This window comes from Stegodyphus dumicola, chromosome 4 (assembly GCF_044657685.1).
Source record: "Stegodyphus dumicola isolate Sdum_Otavi_A_Nest chromosome 4, ASM4465768v1".
Taxonomy (NCBI): Eukaryota; Metazoa; Arthropoda; class Arachnida; order Araneae; family Eresidae; genus Stegodyphus; species Stegodyphus dumicola.
In genome coordinates this window covers 216,968,791-216,989,580 of record NC_140771.1, presented here as the reverse complement: position 1 = coordinate 216,989,580, position 20,790 = coordinate 216,968,791, and the positions used below count along the sequence as shown (strand labels likewise).

The following is a 20,790-nucleotide window of genomic DNA, read 5'->3' as shown; positions in this document are numbered from 1 at the left end:
TGAATTCAGAAGATTCTTGTAACTTAAGTAACGCCATGAAAATGTTGTGCTTTGAATTTAAAATACTGCTTTTGTTAGCGATAATTTGACATTTTTTCCCTTTATTTTAGAAAATGTATATGGATGTAACTAAATTCTGAATTATGAAAAGTGTTTATTATCTTGTTCGAGATTTTAAAATGCCCATCCCGCCCGCGCTTCCTTTAGGAAGAGACTATGTATATACACTGAAGTGACAAAAGTCATGAGATAGCAATATGCAAATATACAGATGGCAGTAGTATCGCGTAGAACATGTATAAATGCGAAGTGCTTTGGCAGAGCTTTCATTTGTGTTCAAGTTATTCATGTGAAGAGGCTTTGACGTGATTATGTCCGCACGAAGAGAATTAACAGACTTTGAACGCGGAATGGTAGTTGGAGCTAGACGCATGGGTCATTCCATTTCGGATATCGTTAGGGAATTCAACATTCCGAGATCCACAGTGTCAAGAGTGTGCCGAGAGTGTCTAATTTCAGGCATAACATCCCACCATGGACAGCGCAGTGGCCGACCACCTGCACTTAACGACCGAGACCAGCGACGTCTGCGTAGAGTTGTCAATGTTCACAGACAAGCAACACTGCGTCGAATAACCGCAGATATCAATGTGGGATGTACGAGGGACGTGTCCGATAGGACAGTGCGGCGAAATTTGTCTTCCTTGGGCTATGCCAGCAGAAGACGGACTCGAGTGCCTCTACTGACAGCACGACATCGCCTGCAGCGATTCTCGTGGGCTCGTGAGCATATCGGTTGGTCCCTAAACGAATGGAAAACCGTGGCTTGGTTAGATGAGTCACAATTTCAGTTGGTAAAAGCTGATGGTAGGGTTCGAGTATGGCGCAGACCCCACGAAGCCATGGACCCAAGTTGTCGTCAACAAGGCACTGTTTAAGCTGTTGGTGGTTCCATAATGGTCTGGGCTGTTTTTACAGGGCATGGACTCGGTCCTCTGGTGTAACTGAACCGATCATTGACTGGAAATGGATACCTTCAGCTACTTGGAGATCACTTACAGCCATTCATACACTTCACGTACTCAAACAACGATGGGATTTTTATGGATGACAATGCGCCATGTCACCGAGCCACAATTGTTCGTGATTGGTTAGAAGAACATTCTGGACAATTCTAGCGAATGATCTGGCCACCTAGATCGGCCGACATGAATCCCATCGAACATTTATGGGACATCATCGAGAGGTCAGTTCGTGCCCCAAAACCCTGCACCGTCAACACTTTCACAATTGTGGACGTCTATAGAGGCAGCATGGCTCAATATTCCTGCAGGGGACTTCCAACGACTTGTTGAGTCCATGCCACGTCGAGTTGCTGCACTTCGCCGGGCGAAAGGAAGACCGAAAAAATATTAGGAGGTATCCCATGACTTTTGTCACTTCAGTGTATAATGTCTGCAAATTAGACTAAAATTGCAACGGGAGTTAAAATTGTATTTTTGTTAGCCTCATTTAATAGAAGCATTTTATTCAGAAAGCATCGCAGAAATTTTTGTTTACCTTTCGAATGAGGTAAGTTTTTAATGGAAAAAATATAACACACTTAAATTAAGCTCTAGAGTGGCTGCATACCAATCTTCTTCGACAAGTTCTCGCAGGCGGGCCTCATCAACATTGTTAGGCCGGCCAGAGCTCTCTCCTTCTTGAATGTCATAGTCCTTGTTTTTGAATTTGTTGGTACCAAACCTCCACAGTATCATACTATGATACCTTAACATCTAAAGCTGTACACATGATTTGGTGTAGCTGACTTTTTGCAACAGAACTGGAAGTAAATGATGGTACTGAATTGCGTAGCGTGATAGTTCCATTTCGAACATCTTGTACTTAATGATAACGATACTTTTTTTACAGATTTCACAACACAGTATACTAAACTAAGAGTCTTTCTTTCGAATGCCGAAAATCGTTTAACAAAATATGCTTAAACACGCCAACGCGAACTGTTTGAGCAGACGATATTTTTGGTGGCGGGAAACTTCCGTTAAAAACCCGATCTCTTGGGAGATGTGCTTTCCTTTATAAAATGCTAAATAAAGTTGGTTTTAACTGTTAGCTGAAGTTTGTGATTTTTAAGCTTTTCTAATGACCTTCTGATGGAGTCTAATGGCGATAAAACATCGCCATTCTCTTTTCTTGGTGGTGGGCAAAGGATTATTCTGTAACCAAACTGTATAATAGAAGACGTGGCAAATATTTTTTACTAACTACATTAATGGTGTAAATGTTTGTAAAAATTATCAGATAACTGTTTTATTAAAAATAGAAATAATTAAAAAGTATGCATATTTGTTTTTAAGTCATCTTTATTTCCCGTTTATTGATATGCAAGGCACTGTTGATTAATCTATTGCGTCAGTAACGTGATGAGGAAAATAGACATTTCTGATGTCACCACTACTATTTTGATCGGTTAAAGGTTATTTTGATCGGTTACGACCTCGTTAAGTCACTTGTTAGTTATTACATATTTTAATTATTCAAATTTATATTCAGTGTCTCACAAAAGTGATGGGACACTTGTGCTTTACGAAAGGAAACTGTAGTAAAATAAATTAAAAAACATATAAAAATTTTTTGAGGGCGTGTTACATACTTAAATTTAGTAACAATTATTACATAACGTACATTTTCTCAAAATATTAAAATAGTAATGTAATAAAAATACAATTGTTTAGAACGGAGCAAAAAATGGCTCACGTAAGTGATGGGACACTTACTTTTCCATCAAATATTTATCCAAAAATTTTACTTCTTAAAATGTTTTAATATTTTGTTGGATTTCCTTTTACTTTTAAAACGTGATTTAATCTTCTTGGGATGGATTCGACTAATTTTGGATTCCAATTCTTGCCAAATATTCTCTATGGGATTTAAGTCTGGAGATTGTGGTGGTGTTTTTATTATTTCAGGACAGTTATACAGCAGCCAGAGTCTAACGTTCAAAGCAGTGTGCTTGGGGTCATTGTCCTGGTAGAATTTAAAATCGTTATGAAGGGTCAATTTTCGTGCTGAAGATTTCAAATTTTGATTTAAAATGTCAATATACTTGTCCTGATCCATTATACTGTCAATAAAAACAAGATTACCAACTCCAGCGGACGACATACACCCCCATACCATAACTCCTCCTCCACCAAGTTTTACTGTTGGCACCAAGTTCTGTTTGCGAAATTCTTTCCTGGGTTTTCTCTACACCAAGATTCTACCGTCAGAACCAAATATATTAAATTTACTCTCATCAGCAAATATAACTTCATTCCAGTAATCAGACTTCTTATTTATGTCGGATTTTGCGAAAGCCAGTCTGAGTTTTCTATTCTTTTCACTTACGAAGAACTTTTTCCTGGCTGCTCTACCGTGATATCCACCAGATCGAATTACTCTTCTAATAGTCTCAGGATTAACAATTACTCCATATAATGCTTGTAAATCAGCTGCAACTTTAGGAGCACTCATTCTTGGATTTTTTTTTAATATTTTGAACGATAATTCGCTTTATTCCATTGGATAGCTTTGATGGTCGGCCAGGTCTTCTTTTATCCTGAATCATATGATTCTTTTTATATCGTTTAATGATATTGAAAACTGTTAAATGACTCATACTAACTGTTTCAGCAGTTTCTCTAATAGATTTTCCACGTTCAATATGCAAATTAATAAGTAATTTTCGAATTTCAGGCAAAGTTTCTTTTCGTTTAGCATTCCTGTCTGCGCAGAGCTAAAAAACACAAAAATTCCAAAACAAACTGGAGAGAAAGACTGCAGACGATTTTATAAATTATTGCTAATTGCTTTTGACTAAAAATAAAAACCCCCAAAAATATTTTTATTGTTGTACGTAGTAGTATCGAATGGTGTTCCATCACTTATGTGAGCCATTTTTTGCTCCGTTCTAAACAATTGTATTTTTATTAAATTATTATTTTAATATTTTGAGAAAATGTTGTTAAGTATGAAACACACCGATAAAAAATTTTTACATGTTTTTTAATTTATTTTATTACAGTTTCCTTTTGTGAAGCACAAGTGTCCCATCACTTTTGTGAGACACTGTAGTTTAATGCCTTCCAAGATCATCATGAATAATTTTTAAATACTTAAGCAGAACGACGTTGTGTAATATAAATAGTAAACAAATGAAGAAATACAACGTAAAAATTAGGGGAACTGCCATTTCGTTTGAGCTCAATCATAATAGTGTTGATTTACGATGAACACGTACGTTGCTTATTAGTTGCTAATTACTTTTCTCTTTTACTACTCTGCGTGACTATTCCTTTACCCATGTTTAAATAATACGCAGCCAATGTTCCTTAGTAAATCCTCCATGGAAGCTGTCTCTCCAAACTTTTAGTTCTTGTACTGTTACTTAATTATCATTCGTAGGAACTGAACATGTATTTTGGTCTGGTTTATCTGATTATGGCAAAGCCTCGAGGGCTGTCTGCCTAAGGGAATGGACGCCTTCGTGGAGGACTTTCTAAGGGAAACAGGCTCGTATGCACGGTACACATAGGAAAAAAGCGCGAAAACGGCCATGGCGGGATTCGAACCTTGGACCTAAGAGAGGGATGCCTTCGTGGAGGACTTTGTAAGGGAAACTGGCTCGTATACACGTTACACATGGGGAAAACCACGAAAACGCCCATGCAGCCAGCCCGTTCACGGGATTCAAATCTCGGACCGAACTACCAGTGTTCAGCGTCTTTACCGCTCGGCCGCTGATGGGCCCAAATTAAATATGTAATAGGAAGTATTAAATGAATAAATGTATTATCATTACCCATTAAAAAACAATATGCCGAAAATTCGTTATTAATTATGCTACGTTTGGTAATTATTTCTGTTTATTTTCATAACCTAACAATCTTTATTCATTTTACTATAACCTTTTGACAACATTTTGACACTTTTTCGAAAATAATTATTTCTTTATAACAATAATAATAATATTCTAATTACAATCAAGTATAAAATAGTCCGTAATGATAATTTTTTAGGCTTTTTAATGACTTAACTGCCATAAATATTTTTTCTAACGTTCCTTTGTAATATTTAATGCAAAAAATGCAGAAAATTCTTTCTTTAATATAGGACGAACTGTACAGTGTTTCATTACCATTGTATTTCATAAGTGGAAGATAAGAACGTATTTACATACTGTCATTGTCGTTTACAAATGCTATTGTGAATCTTTTGTTTCGGAATGAATACATTACGCAAAGCGCCTTGCGAAACCATGTGCTGGAGCTTACGTCAATCCAAATTCGTTGTTGCTGGTTTTTTTTTTTTTTTTTTTTGTGTGTGTGTGTGTTTCAAGGTAGGTATAAAAGATTAGCTGCTCTTCAACTCGTGGTAAAATTTCCTAAAATTGTGAAATTTTCTGAAAATTCTGTGAGTACATACATCTAATAATCGAGTATTAAGTGCTTAACCCTTTGACTACAAATTAAAAAAAACTCTTTTTTACTCCGTTTCCTATCCAAGTGAATAAAATATTTCATAAATGATATAAATTTAGCAACGGTTTTTAAGCCAAAGGCCCGGATACATATGTCCCAGCAGTAGTTAATGGTGGGATACGTATGTCCTTCGCTCCGCGATCGACTTATATAATCACACCTATTATTCTAGAAAACTACATTATATGAAATTGATTTTACGTCGTATGGTACAGGATAAAGCATTCTTTGCATAACCCATCGTTACACAATAGGCAACTCGTATTTGTTCTTTTCTCTATGTTAATCTGTGTACAAGGAGAACAGCGTCGTCTTGATTTTCCAACTATTGGAAGATGATCCCCAACATTCAGATGATTCTAAGTACTTTTTAACCCAGCAGTAATGTTTTAAAATTTTAGTGGAAGATATATGTCCCGTTAACAGTCAAAGGTTTAAATAAAACGTTAAACAGTGTCTGTTTGAAATGATGAAGGTAATAATAGATTATATGTGTATAATATAGGATCTGGAAGATTTTTTCTAGCGAGGAAAACGAAACTTTCTAGTTTTAAGTGATTGAAATTTGCAAACTGTGCTTCCACATTCCGGCAAAGCACCATAAAGGTTTCATTAGCTGGCATTCTTTTAGTGTGATTAGTGTCAATTAAAATATCCAAATCGAATTGTGTTTATTAAGAGAAATAATTTTTCGTACATGCGTATAATGTGTTACCTTAAAAATAAAATAAAATAAAATTTAATTTAGTAAATTGAGTGACTGAGTGAATTAAATAGAAAAATGTTTGCTAAGTTCACACTTACAGATTTGTCAACTTCTTAAATCATTCTGAACATCTCATACTCGAAAGCTTTTGAGCTAACATTTCTGTTCATGAGGTAGCCTAAAGAAGACCATAAGATCGTCCATTTTATGATCGAAAGATTAAACATCTGTGAGTAGTGTTATAAGGTATTTCTCCCGCCTTCTTAGCATGCCTTCGTCGTGTAATAGTCATCACATTCGTTGCGTATTCGAGAGGTCCGAGGTTCGAGTCCCGGTGAGGGCACTGCAGATTTTTCATCTCTCAACCTAATGTCTCTACAGTGCTATTTAACAAAAAAATTTGTTTCTTATTAAAAAAAATATACCTTTATTTGAAATGAGAGGGACATAGGTAGTGTCTAGATTTTTGAACCAGTGACTGCGATCAGTGTTCCCCCCTTTTTTACTTCCTTGTACGAAATAAAAAGGAAGTATTGTAATCGCGAAAAGCTTCAGGCAGCATATTTCAACGAAAATATCCACTTTGACCGCTTTCGAATGCAATTTAACGATGTTTTTGCGTGATATCTGTACGTAAGGACAGAATAAAATACTCTTTTCCTTCAAAAAAATTTAAAAACTGCTTTAAAATTAATTCTGAAGAGAATTTTTCGTGGCGTCTGTACGAACGTATGTACGTACGTGCATACATACGTGCGTACGTACGTATCTCGCATAGCTCAAAAACGAGTAGCCTCAGAACGTTGAAATTTTGTATATAGTACTGCTATAACATGTAGATGTGCACCTCGTATTTTGGTTGCAGTTGGCAGTACCAAACGTATATAAATATATTTATATATATATCCACTCTATTACCCGGCTCAGTGATCTCAGTTTCTTTACTCTTATATGTTTGTAAATTGTACATTTTTTACTTTAAAAAGGATTGTATTCTGTTGTTTTTATCTTCCTGTTAAGGGTTTTATGCCTTTAGTAAATCTGTATGCAATATTTTTAGAATTATCAACAATTTTAAAATTGTTTAAGTGCCGCTAAGCCTAATTTGATAACGGCCATTGCTCTTGTTTACATTTGAAACAGCTGAGTTATCGGATTTGTTGCCAATCTAGAGAAACTTAGCTTCGCAACAACAAAGATAACGTCTTCATTTATTATTTAAATCATATTTAATCCTTTCTGGGATTTTTCCGAGGAAATAAGCGTTTGAGATTTACTTCGTAATTTTTAATACAGATATTTTGAGTTTTTATGTATTTTTGCCTTGTCGCGAAGTGCAAATTGAATTAATTGAATGAGAAATACTCAATCGTCTGTGAAAAACTGTTTATTTTTTGTTTTGTTTGCTTAATTTCTTTTATACATACTTCTTGCTTTATTATAGTATTTGAATAGAACATGTGGCAACGATTAGATAATTCTTTAAATGATACAAATTTTGCGCATTCTGAGTTATAATATGAACGAAATATAATACTGTTAAGTGAACCTAGCGCCAGAGTGTCGCTATGGTAAACAAAGTGAATTTTAAAGAATGCATTTATTCTATTGTGGTTTATGCGCTGTCGACGAAATAAGTTTAATTCAATCTAATAAGTTTAAATAAAATGCAAGAAAAAATGCGTATAACTTAATATTCCGTACAAGGAAGTCATGTGGTGTACACATCAATTTTTTTTTCCTTCATATCTTGATTATTCAAAAATTATTGGTTTGGTTATACCAAAGCACACTAGAGCTATCTGCCTTGGGGAATGCCTTCGTGGAGGACTTTCTAAGGGGCACATTCTCGTATAGGCTAAACATGGGGAAAACACGAAAACGTCCATGGAGCCAGCCTATTCGCCTGCAGTCGAACCCAGGTGGAAACTACCAGTATTCAGGGGATTTTACCGATATAATGTAATACAGTTATACCGCCTTACAAGAAGTATTTGTATTACATTACATGTATTGCTAGAAACACAGATATCTCCTACCACTTGGATTAGGAACTGTTTTCAGAATTGACGATCTGGCAGGTCGCGCGGATGATTAATGTTCTTGTAGCGTAACGCAATATAATCCGGAAAATGGAATAACTTGGTCCTAGATGTTTTCTATTATTTATCTATATCCGGAAAATGAAATAACTTGGTTCTAGTATATTTATGTATATATTTGGAGGAGGGCGGTTTTTAATATTTGTATAATTTATAGTTTAAAACTATAATGCTTTACTTTTTTAATCTTTATAAATTAATAAATATTTCATAAATATTTTTTGTGATCTATGAATAGCATCTTAACCTGTATTTTTTTCCTCTCTCTTTTTATGTATTTTGTCTCTCCGTCTGGTTGCTGTGGATTTTCTTCCTTCTGTTCATCTTATGATGGCGCAATAAAGCGGAAAACAACCAAAGGTAAGCGACCTTCATTTTGCTATTTAAATGTTGTAGCGAATAACCGGAAACTCAACATTGCCGAACACAGTGCGATACGAACAAACGCTTAAAAACCTAAAATTCACGGCCGAGCAAATTTTCCGCTAGATATAGCGTCGTGGGGAAGAAAAGATTTTAGGCCGATTATGTCTTTCCACTCCCACCAATCATTCTGTATTTAAAATGCTTTTCTGCGTGCGAAGTATTTTAAGATTCAAAAGAGTTCTAAAATTATGCAGTATTTGATACTTTGTAAGGTTCTTATTCTTCATTTGGTGTTTCTATTTTCCGTTAATACTTCACTGTAAAAAGTATATGCTGAGGTAAAGGGTAATTGTATATAAGACACCATTGAACCACCTTTGATTCTTTTTAAATGTTGCTGTAAAGCAGTTGATGGAAATAGAAAGATAGGTTTCAGATAAATTTCAAATCATAGCTGTATCTGTTGCATTATTTTTACTAACATCTTGTTGTGATCATCGAACTGTCTTTGAACTTGCCGTTACTAATTTTTTGTTGTACCATTTTCATTTAATAACAACCAAAGTGTTCTAGGTGAAGGGGGATTTGACATATTTTCATCGGCGTGTTCTCATTTAAGAATACCAGTTCTAGCTCTCAAATGGACTTTAACTAATAATTTATTTGCCCTAAGTTCATTGGGTCCAGTCCGTAGACTATCCTTAAATAATTACCAAAGTGTTAATTTACTCATCCTGTGGCTTTCTTGTCAGAACATGTCAGCGAAATCAAAAGTGTCCGAAAGCGTCTGTTTGGTATAAATAACAAAATAATAGTACCGCATTGACTTGATTGATTTTTTTTCTTTCTTGAGTTGAAACAATTTCCATTTTAATGCGCAACGTAAATTTAAAAGTACATTAAAGTAATCTTATCACTATCCATCAATAGCTTGCGTACTTATTCGTTTCAAATCAAAATAACCACATTTAAACCACTGAATTTTGATCTTTGGATGTAGTGTGTCTACAGAATTTTAGTAGTGAACATTTTTAATTAATCCCAGTGGAGCTGTCAAAGGATAACTAGAGCAATGGTTGCTACCACGCCTCGACTGGCTTCTGTTAAAATATCACTCGTTTAGCGAGTGGAGTTTGAATAGAATTCATTGTTGAAGTTATGTTAATTTTATGCCGTTATGGATTCAATGACTAAGCAGCGGAAAGAATGATTTTCTTCGCAGTGTAATTGTCGTCAAGCTGGTTTGCTGCAAACAAAAGTGAAACTCTTCTTAATCTTTGTCCTTTTATTCTACAGATTTGGCCTCTGCACGCTATTCCATGTTTCCTATACTGAGATCTCACCTTAAAGAGCACCATTCCGAAAGCTTTGGGAAACTGTATCAACAGTATTAGTTCATTAGAAGACGAGCTGTAAAACTGCTGAAAGCTGATGTTCGATCCAAATTCCAACTTATAGTTCGGTCCAATTCGTTTAAATTCCGGCAAATGGTCTGACTGCATGAAAGTTTTCGTGGTTTTGCCTAGTTGTAACTTGAATGAGTCATTTTCCCTCAAAATGTCCTCTGCGTAAGCATTCTTTCTTTAGACAAAAAGCCCTCGAATGCTTAGCCGTATTCAAATAACCAACAAAACTGAGACAGGTATCCTTCGAGTGTTGTGCTGTAATGTGCATAATCCAACAACAGGACGGAAGAGTGCTCCAAAATTGATTATTGAGTATGCCGAAAAGCGCGTTGCATCAAAAGGAATGTGTATAGAAAGCCAGAAAGTGGTTCAGATACAGCAGGACCGGATTAAGACTTTTAAAGGTCCTAAGCACTTAAAAGGTTTTGGTGCCCCCACATATGTTTACGCCAGTTTTTTTTTTTTTTTTTTTTTTTTTTTTTTTCATTCTTTTTGTCTCTTAATTTTGGTTTAGTTCTGCCACGCATTCCATCGCAAACGACAATGAGAAATTTTTTAGTGCCCCCTTTGTTGAATACCTAAAGACCTTTTTTAGGTATCCCTTTTGCTTGATGTGGCACCCTAAGCACGTGTTTAGTTTTTAATCCAGCCCTGAGATATGAATTCAGTCTTCAACTTATCATGATGAGCTTTGTAAAATGCTTTTAATATGTAGGGCCTCTTTTATGAATTTCTTATATTTTATATACAGGTGTGTAATCGGGTTGATGGTCACTACTTTAAGGGATAATAGAACATGGCAACAAAATCCGTAATACAGTGCGTGGAGAAAACTGAAGTGTGAGCGCGGAAACACGGTAAATATGAAGAACATGGAGAACAAAAATCTATTTTAATTACAGATATTTACAAGAAGTAATATTTGACGTTTACAAGCATTGTTCAAATTCATAACCAGCAACTGCATCATAATGACGAGGATTTCGTTAACGAAATGTAGATTTACACTCCTGGAGACCTCCTCGCCAGAATTAGTGACGCTGCTGCAGAAGTACGTGATACGACTAGCAGCTTCCAAAGTGTACGCGAGTAATTCATCATTACTGTGATGCATCTGTTGAAATCTGTGGTTGTTCATTTCAACAGTCTTGTACGCATAAAACACTATTTCTTGTAAATGTCCGAGATTAAAACCATTTTGCATTCACCACGATCTTTGTACTAACTGTGTTTCTGCCTTCATATTTCACATTCTTCACACATTGTATAACGAATATCCTTATTTGTTACTTTGGCCGTGTTCTGTCACCCCTTAAAATTGTTCCGACTACAAATTGTATACTTATGTATGCTTTATCGTGTTATGCGTGAACTGTCTCATATTCGCACTTGTAAATAATTTGATATACAGTGAAACCGCGGTTTATGAATGTAATTCGTTCCTGAAAGCTAAAACGCTCGTAAACCGAAATTATTTTTCCCATAGGAATTAATGTAAAATGAAATAATCTATTTTTGGGCCATACACGAATGCTTAGCTAAATTTTAATAGCAGTACTCTGTGCATGAGTTCATAACGTATACAAAATCATTAAATTAAAAAAAAAAAAAAAAAAAAAAAAAAAAAAAAAAAAAAAATTCTGAAATGTTTCAGATTTTAAATTACGTCCAAAGAGGCGTTTTTTAACATTTTGTGTGTTACCTTTCTTTATTAAATATCATGTTCCTCGCACTTAAATCTTAAGATCCAGTGCAACAGCAATATCGCAAAATAGTTTTAAAACGAGCATATCTTTAGAATTTCCGATACAGAGGCTCACGCGCTGGAGATAAAAATGTTTTTTCTGCACAACGTTGCCATTGCTCGCTTTGAAATCCTTGAGTTTGTTAATCAAAAATTCGTCAAAGTTTTAAAAAATAGGAAATCGATCATAAAACAAATTTCAAATTTCAAATTTGGTCTTCCACATGCTCATATTCGTTGGAGGATTACGTTATTCAAAATTCGATGACTCTATGTACCGTTGTTTTATCACAATACGAGAAATATACATACATTTATGCAGATTTTTCATTATTTAATTTCTTCAAATATAATGCAGGACTCTAACATTTTGTGGCAACAGTTTGAAAAGTGAACCGACATTTATGAGTCCGACGCAAAATGCCAAAACGAAACTAATAGTCCTTCGGGATTCACCCTTTGGACTAATAACCACAAAAAAAATCTGAAAGGTTTCGTATTTTAAATTACGTCCAAAAGGACTTTTTTTTTAACGTTTGTGTTACCTTTATTTATTAAATATCATGTTCTTTGCACTTAAAATACGGTTCAATAGCAGTGTCGCAACATAATTTTAAAATGAGCATATGTTTAGAATTTCCCATACACAGTCTTGCGCGCTGGAGATAAAAATGTATTTTCTATACAAACTTGCCATGGCTCCCTTTAAAATCCTTGAGTTTGTTAATCAAAAATTCGTTAAAGATTTACAAAATATGAAATCAATAGTAAAACAAATTCCAAATTTCAAATTTGGTCCTCCACAGCTGTCCTCCAGATGAAGCGTTAAGTGTCTCTATAACATTTGTCTGTTTTTAGTCCAAAGGTCAATTTGCCTTGAAGGAATATTAATATTGTTTTCGCAATTTGCATTGAACACTATAAACGGTGAATCGCCTTTCAAATTGTTAGCCATCAACTATTATCCCCTGCATTATATTTTAAGAAATTAAATAATAAGGAATCTGCATGAATGTATGTATATTTCTGGCGACTGTGATAAAACCAGAAACTGTGATAAAACCTGGTACCTAGAGCCATCCAATTTTGAATAACGTAATCTTCCATTCAAATTAGGCATGTGGAAGGCCTAATTTTAATTTGAAATTTGTTTTATTATCGATTTCATATTTTGTAACACTTCAACGAATTTTTGATTAAAAAACTGAATGATTTCAAAGTGAGCAATGGCAACGCTTTAAAAAAAAAAAAAATATCTCCAGTGCCTGAGACTGTGTATCGGAAATTCTAAAGATATGCTTATTTAAAAATTATTTTGTGATATTGCTGTTGAACTGAGTTTTGTGGTTTGAGTACGTAGAACATGATAAATAAAGGTAACACACAAAACGTTAAGACAACTCCCCTTTAGACGTAATTTAAAATCTGAAACCTTTCAGTTTCTCCCCCCCCCAGTCTTATTTCAGTGATCAGTTTTTTTACTAAGATTGGCTTTACAAAACTTTTTTGTCTTTTAATTATTAGCGTTTAGTGTTTTAACTTTATTTGTTAAATATCACGTTCTTCGCACATATGCCACATAAAATTCAGTTAAACAGCAAAATCACAAACCATTAAAAAACAGCATAGCCTTTGAATTTCAGATAGACAGTCTTGCGCGCTGGAGATAAAAATGTTGTATTCCGTACACTGTTGTAACTGCTCGTTTTGAAATCATTGGGTTTGTTAATCAAAAATTCATTTAACAAAATAGATGAAATAAATAATAAAACAAATTGTAAATTCAAATTTCCGGCTTCCAGGTGCACGTGTTTGAGTGGAGGGCAACGTTATTCAACATTTGATGACTCTAGGTACGTCGTTTTATACAGTGCGAGGAACATACATGCAGATTCTTCATTATTAAATTTCTTTAAAAATAATACAGGGGGATAATTGAAAACTCATACGCCGTTTATAGTAAACCGACGCAAATAAATTAATAGCCCCTAGTAGGCTTTAAAAAGTAAATAAATGAAAGTAAATAAGTAAAATAAAATATGAAACCTTTTGGATTTTATATTACGCCCAACGGGACGTTGTTTTCATTTCCGGACACAAACACGTTTCGAGAGCATTTGGGCTAGCGCATTTTCGGATTAAAAATATTTTAAAACAATATATATTTTAGTATTTTCGATAGACAGTCTCGTGCGCTGGAAATGAAAATATTTTATTCCGTACAGTGTTACTACTGCTCGCTTTGAAATCGTCTGGGTTTTTTAATGAAAAATTCGCTGAAGTTCTACAAGATATGAACTAGATAATAAAACACATTCCGAATTCTGGCTTTCAGGTACCCATGTTCGAGTGGAAGACTATGTTATTCAAAATCTGATAACTCTAGGTGCCGTTGTTTTTTCACATTGCGAGAAACATACATACATTCATATTCTTCATTATTTAGTTTCTTTAAATGTAATACAGGGCGATAATATTTGGTGGCAACAATTTGAAAAGTGATACATCGCATTTAAGTGATTCAACGCGAAATACCGTTTCCAAACTAATAGCCTTTTTGGGGCTAATGCCTCTTTGGGCTAAAAAAAAGTAGATAAACACAACATTAAGCAGATAAAATAGATGAAAATCTAATATTGCCATACCTGTGCAGAGTGTATGGCATAAGAGTGAAGGGCATAAGTGAAAAATGGTGAGGAAGAGAAAGGAAAGAAATGTTATTGTTTGGATAATAAATTGTCTTCCATAAAAACATCAGGTAACTGTTTTTCTGGGATATCGTCTATCACCATTTCTTTATCTCGTAACACCATTCTGCCTGAGACTCACTGGACCTCCATTTCGCTCAAAATTTGTCCAGTGTGATTTGTCATTGTCTACGTTTTAAAATGCTTCCAAAATGCGATATGAATAAAAAAATGCTTGTGCTGGAGATTTTTTCTACTTTGTCAGGAGGATATCGTTACATGAAAACTTTTATCCAAAATTTCCAGCGTTAAAGAGCTAAGATGATCTTTTATATTTTTCTTTTCTTGTGAAGACATTTTTCCTTTGCAGTTTTCTTTTATTGTCGCATTTAATGTTGTTAATTTATGTTTATTTATATGATATTAAATTATGTTTAAGCTGGTAAAATTATATTTTCATTTATTTGTTTCATCATATGCTGATCAAAGCTAGGCAATATTAATAATGATTTAATTTCAGTTTAATTTATTGATCTTATAAAATATAACCGCACCTTTCATTTTATATGCGCTTCCACCACCACCTTCTCTCTCTCCGCATTTCATTTTACGCAATTTTTCGAGAATTTCTCTCTTTTTTTTATATATATCACAAAGTTTTCTTTCATAGCATATTTGAAAATGAATCGCATGAGATAACTCAAACAAACAAACAAAAACAAAAAACAAAAATGAAGAACTGTTAAATTAGTTTTACTGTGATCTATTTATGGAAAATCCGAGCAAAGTATTTTGTTTTTTTGAATTTATCCTGAATTTTTGTGAGAGATTAAAATTTCCTCTGTAGTTATAAATAATTTAAAGATAAACCGATCTTATAATCTTTTTTGCAGGGGGGGGAAGGAGAAGTCTCGTATTATAATTAACTTTCATACTGACAGGATTCCAAATTTGTTGCGAAGTTGTTTTTACCTTGTAAATAATTTTATGTATTTAGTAAAAATTTATCCTGAGTTAAAATGTGTTTTCTTGCGCCCGGTATAGGTATGTGTTTCTCTGTGCCCGCTATAGGTAATCTTCAAAGATCTTGAAACTTTGCTTCTCTTTGAGTCTTGAGACTAAGAGAATATTTTAAAAGAAGCAGAGGTTTTAACTAACGAGATGAATAAATTTTAAATTGAGAAAGGCGTAGTAAAATTACTAGACAGTGAGGATAACGCTTAGAGAATCATAATTTAAAAAAATTACCAAATGAAACTGACAGACTTTTATTTCAATTTCTGGTGTAAGCTTCAAATTGCATATTTTTTTCTTCTAATAAGCTCATAACATAAATAAATGGTGAAGTAAAATACACCGAGACAAATCTGGCGCTGGGTTTGCCATTACATGAGAATTCCTGGCTTATGATAATTTGACCTACGTACTTTCGACTTTACAATAGTCAATCCTTCGAGATCTTTTATTATGTTAGCTGAAATTTGTAATTTGAAAGTCTCGGCTATGGGGAAATACTTAACACGGGTTCCTACTTTCGTAGTCTGGAAAGGCCTGTGCGGCGAGCTAGTTTCTTTAGACATCGGCTTGTACAACTCCACGCCCCATGTGGAATGTAGAGACTACAATAGGCCATTCGGCCTCCTCCGAAAAGATAAATACAAGCTTCGGGCCAGAGTAAGATCCTCCCCTTGAAAATCTTTTGTGGCATTCCACATCTGCCTTTTAAGAATGTCCCAAAGTTTCTTTAACTAGACAGAGTGGGATGATAATAATGCGTTATATTATATTCACGAGAGTGAGAAAACATTTCGGATTTCGGAGGCACAGTTCTTCAAATTTTGAATCTTGTTCATATACAAATATACCCTGAATAGAATATGTGCAGCGCATGCAAGAAAAAGGTGTTGACTGTCCGATACCATATATTCTTGCTTGCTGTAGAGAAGTGCGTAAGAGAAAAAGAAACAAGTTTTATCTTCAAGACTTAATTTGAAGAACTTTGATATCTTTCTGATGCTTGCTAAGGCCCACCAGCGGCCGAGCGGTAAAGTCGCTGAACACTGGTAGTTCGGTCCGAGGTTCGAATCCCGCGAACGGGCTGGCTGCATGGGTGTTTTCGTGGTTTTCTCCATGTGTAACCTGTATACGAGCCAGTTTCCCTTAGAAAGTCCTCCACGAAGGCATCCCTCCCCTTAGGCAGATAGCCCTAGTGTGCTTTGCCATGATTAAATATACACCAACTGTTACTTGCTAAGCCACCAGCAGAAGTTGTTGTTGTAGAGTCTAATGGCAAGGCTATTGTAAATGAGTCGCCGCATAGCGAGCGAAGGTAAGCATATTTGCTCTACCTGACGCGCGTTTTCCTCACATACACATGGACTTTATTGGATCTCTACCACTCTCGGACGGCAGTCAATATTGTTTGACTGTTATTGATAGATTCAACCGGTGGCCTGAGGTTATTTCTACGTCAGATATGTCTGTTGAGACCACTGCACATACCCCTTTTGCACGAGTATTTGCACGATGATGAAAAAATCAAAAATTCATCAAGTTTTCAGAATAAATGGATGTGCGTCTCATTGGTCACACAATACATACCCAAACGATTGTGGAGTTTGATCTACAGTTTTTGTAGCATTGCCCCTGTCAACTGTAATCACAATCACGGATAGATATACCATTATTGTGAGAATACGTGCGAATCAATGTTCTTAATATATTTCTGAAGATAGAAAATGTAGGGCACTTGATCAGAAGACCTGGCTGGTCATGCCAAAAGAGTACAGAACGAATTCGACTACTACCGTAATTCATTTCGTGTGACGATCGAGGAATACAGGTAACTCTTGGGATATGTTTTGTGTAACGATCGAGAAACACAGATAAAATCTGCGGTGTTTGACGAAAGCTTGATGAGTTTCCGCTCTTTTCATATATCAGTTATATGTATAATAAAATCAATATGTATGTATATATATAATACTTCCAAAAATATATATATATATATATATATTTAAATCTGATGAATTCTTTATAGTTACTCTGCACTAACTTCTTCGCAGGGCCGGATAAAGGGCGATTGGAACGATTCAGCCCAATCGGGCCCCGCATTTGAAAGGGCTCCGCGTTACCATCACAATGAACAAAAAAAATTACGATTTCGAAAAAAAAAATTTAATATATAGAGAGGGCCTCGCCCCCCCCCAAAAAAAATCCAATCGGGCCCCGCACCTATTCGTTCCGGGCCTGCTTCTTCGAACCTCATCAGAAGAACGAAACTGTCCTGTAATATGCAGGTCACAGATCAGTTAATTCAGTACTTCAAACATTGTGCTCCGGTTTGCATTTAATTATGTGTTTAATGATGAACACAACACAGATTCACCAGTAAACAAATGTATAAGCACAGAGGTATTTCTTCACTTTTATTACAATACCCAATAAATAATGTAAGATATGCAAAACTTTAAGTAGGCTTTGCGTCAGGTTCATTTTGCTCAGTGTAGATTAATGTGAGTTCTATGAGCGCATATAACATATATGCGCTCATAGAACTCTCACTCATAGAAGAACTCATAGAAGTAGACTAGGTTAAAATATAATCTTCAACACGTCATGTTGTTTCAATAAAAGACATTTTCAGTTTTCTATAGGAGAGCATAAGATTATCATAAATTTAGGAGCATCTCATCTTCTTCTTCTTTTTTTTTTTTTTTTTTTTTTTTTTTTTGTGACCACCTCTGAAAGTGACTAGTATTTCTGAAAGCATAAAACTGGCATTGATATAGAATGTCATCTTTGACAGAGACCACCTGCTTAAAAATCATCTGGAACCAGTGTGTGCTCACCTTCGAAAATGTTCTTTGTAGTTTTTAAATCAAAAGGACTATTAGTCTCGAAATATGATTTTGCGTCGAATCACTATAAACGTATGGTTTCACTCGTCTGTTGCCATTCGGCAGAATGTAAAGTATTTATCTTTCAAAAGCAAAGGATGCAGTTCTTAAGAATATTAGTTTTTTACTTTTGAATCGAATTGATTTAAATATTAAAAATGCATTTAATTCTTGATCTGTTTAATTAAAAATATTCAAAATTTTCATTGAAGGATGTTTTATATTTTTTATTAATTTCATATTTTGTGAAACTTGAATGAATTTCTCAGCGATTTGAAAGCGAGCACTGGCAACACTGTGCGGAAAAAAGCATTTTTATTTCCAACGAGCCCAAGATTGTCTATTGGAAATTCTAGCGATATGCTGTTTTTAAACATTTTTAACATTTTTTTAAATATTTTATTTTGTTGTTGAATTGTATATGACATAAATGTGAAGAAAATGGGGCTGAATAATAAAGCGACAAAAAAAAAAAAAAAAAAAAAAAAAAAAAATTAACAGGAGTGAGTGTAAGAGCAGACTGATAGACTGAGAGCTCAGTGTATGCGGGGGGAAAAACTTAACTAAACCTTTTGAAAGACCGTTAAAATCTGAAACCTTTCACTTTTTAATTTTTTTTTATATTTATTTATTTATTTATTTATTTTTTTAATATAAGTTATGTTACCTTAGCTAAGGCGTCAGTACGTATAGTCTTTTGCAGGGGCACATGTCTGATGCGTTAGGAAATTTAATTTCTCTCAGCAATTAAATCTGCTATCATGCTTTAAAATGAAACAATGAGGCATGAGTTAATCACTGAAGACTTCTTGTTGAAATAAAACGTTACTATGACGCAAGTACTTGTCAGCAATATAAATTTACAGTGATTCTAAATTTGCTCTTCAATCTTAAAGCCCACAAGTAAACAAATGCCCAATTTAAGCATGCAAGTAAAGTAAGTAAGCATGTAAAATTTCTCTCTTGCGGAAGCTCTCCTTGTTTTCAAAGCATACAGAGCAGCTCTAATGTCTACTTCGATTAAGTGATAAAATAGTTAATGGTCATTTCGCAAATACATTCTGTATATCAGTGACATCCAAAGTGGTCGATATGGAGCCTAAATGTCGATAATGAAATTTATAGACTAGTAGGTTCTGAGGATATCAACAGAGTGGTGTTTATTCGGGCTAGAAGCAAAGTGCTTTATGTTGCGTCGGTAACCTTTAGTTTGCTTGTCAAGCTTTGACTATCTGCTCGTCAATAAAGTGATGGAGTTCTATTTTAGTGCAGCAGCTTAATCAAAAAATGTACGAATTTGTAACTATTATACGCTTTCTACACTCTATTAGAATACTAAAACGTATTTCTATCGAATAAAATGCTCATCTCAAATCCTGAATCTTCTAATCGACCTTCAATACCCCTATTAATGCTGATTTACCCCATTCATTACTTTCATTTTTATCGCATAACTCGTGAAAATATTCGATTTCTTAAAGCATTTTAAATAAATTTACAGTGTTTAAAATTTTATTAGTCTTAAGTGTACCTAATGTTTTTATAAAGATATTTATTTTTGCTTTGATACCGATCAAGCATCCTATCAAAGTTACAAAATTTACCGTTATTTTGTTTTATTTAAAATGTCGCAAATCCTTTGTGCTGTGTATATAATTCACTGCTTTCCAAGAGTTTCCTTCAATGTTGCCTTGATTACTTTTACAATTTTCTACAAATAAAATTTCAATCAGACGTTATTTAGCACATTCATAATTACTTGAGTGTGTTAAACCATTAAAAATATGAACAAAATTAATACGGTGGTGAAAGTGGTAAAATTGGAAAAAAAAAAAAAAAAAATAGCCCTTCATTTTTGAGACAGCCTTAGCTGACTGCTTTTGGGGCCTACATAATGGTAATCCAGAAATTTAATCTTAACACTTTGTATTTTATAAGTATAGTGCTCCAGATTATGATTTTATTTGTTGAGAAATAACCGAATTGTTGGTTTTGTCTTGAATCATGAGTAGTTATTAATACAAATGTCACCAAGAAAATTTTGCAGCGTAACTATAATTTCACGCTCTTTTAAAATAGATTCTATCATACGCTATGCTCTATTCTATTTTTCAAAACGAGTAGTCAAACCAATTCTTCCTTGTTTCATGTAAGCACTGGCACGCTATCTATTCCACGTCCTTAAAAGGTTTGAAAAACTGCTTTCCTTTCAGCTGTCTTTCATGTGATTTAACAATTCAGAATCATATAACGCGAGGTCTAGGTTGTGAGAAGATGCCTCACCACTTACAAGCCAATATTTGACGAGTAATCGGTATAAAGCTTGGAAACGATGTCCAAAAATGTTTTCGTGAC

The 20,790-nt window shown here is 34.4% G+C and overlaps 1 protein-coding gene across 3 annotated transcripts in view; it reads left to right on the top strand.

Annotated features, from left to right (window-relative positions):
* Khc-73 (Kinesin heavy chain 73) overlaps positions 1 to 20,790 on the top strand; it is a 369,120-nt gene that overhangs the window by 247,560 nt on the left and 100,770 nt on the right. For all 3 annotated transcript variants that reach the window (XM_085815982.1, XM_085815983.1, XM_085815984.1), the window contains exon 3: positions 8,678 to 8,693. In XM_085815982.1, coding sequence (XP_085672108.1) covers positions 8,678 to 8,693 — 16 coding nt within the window. The remainder of the gene's footprint in view (positions 1 to 8,677; positions 8,694 to 20,790) is intronic.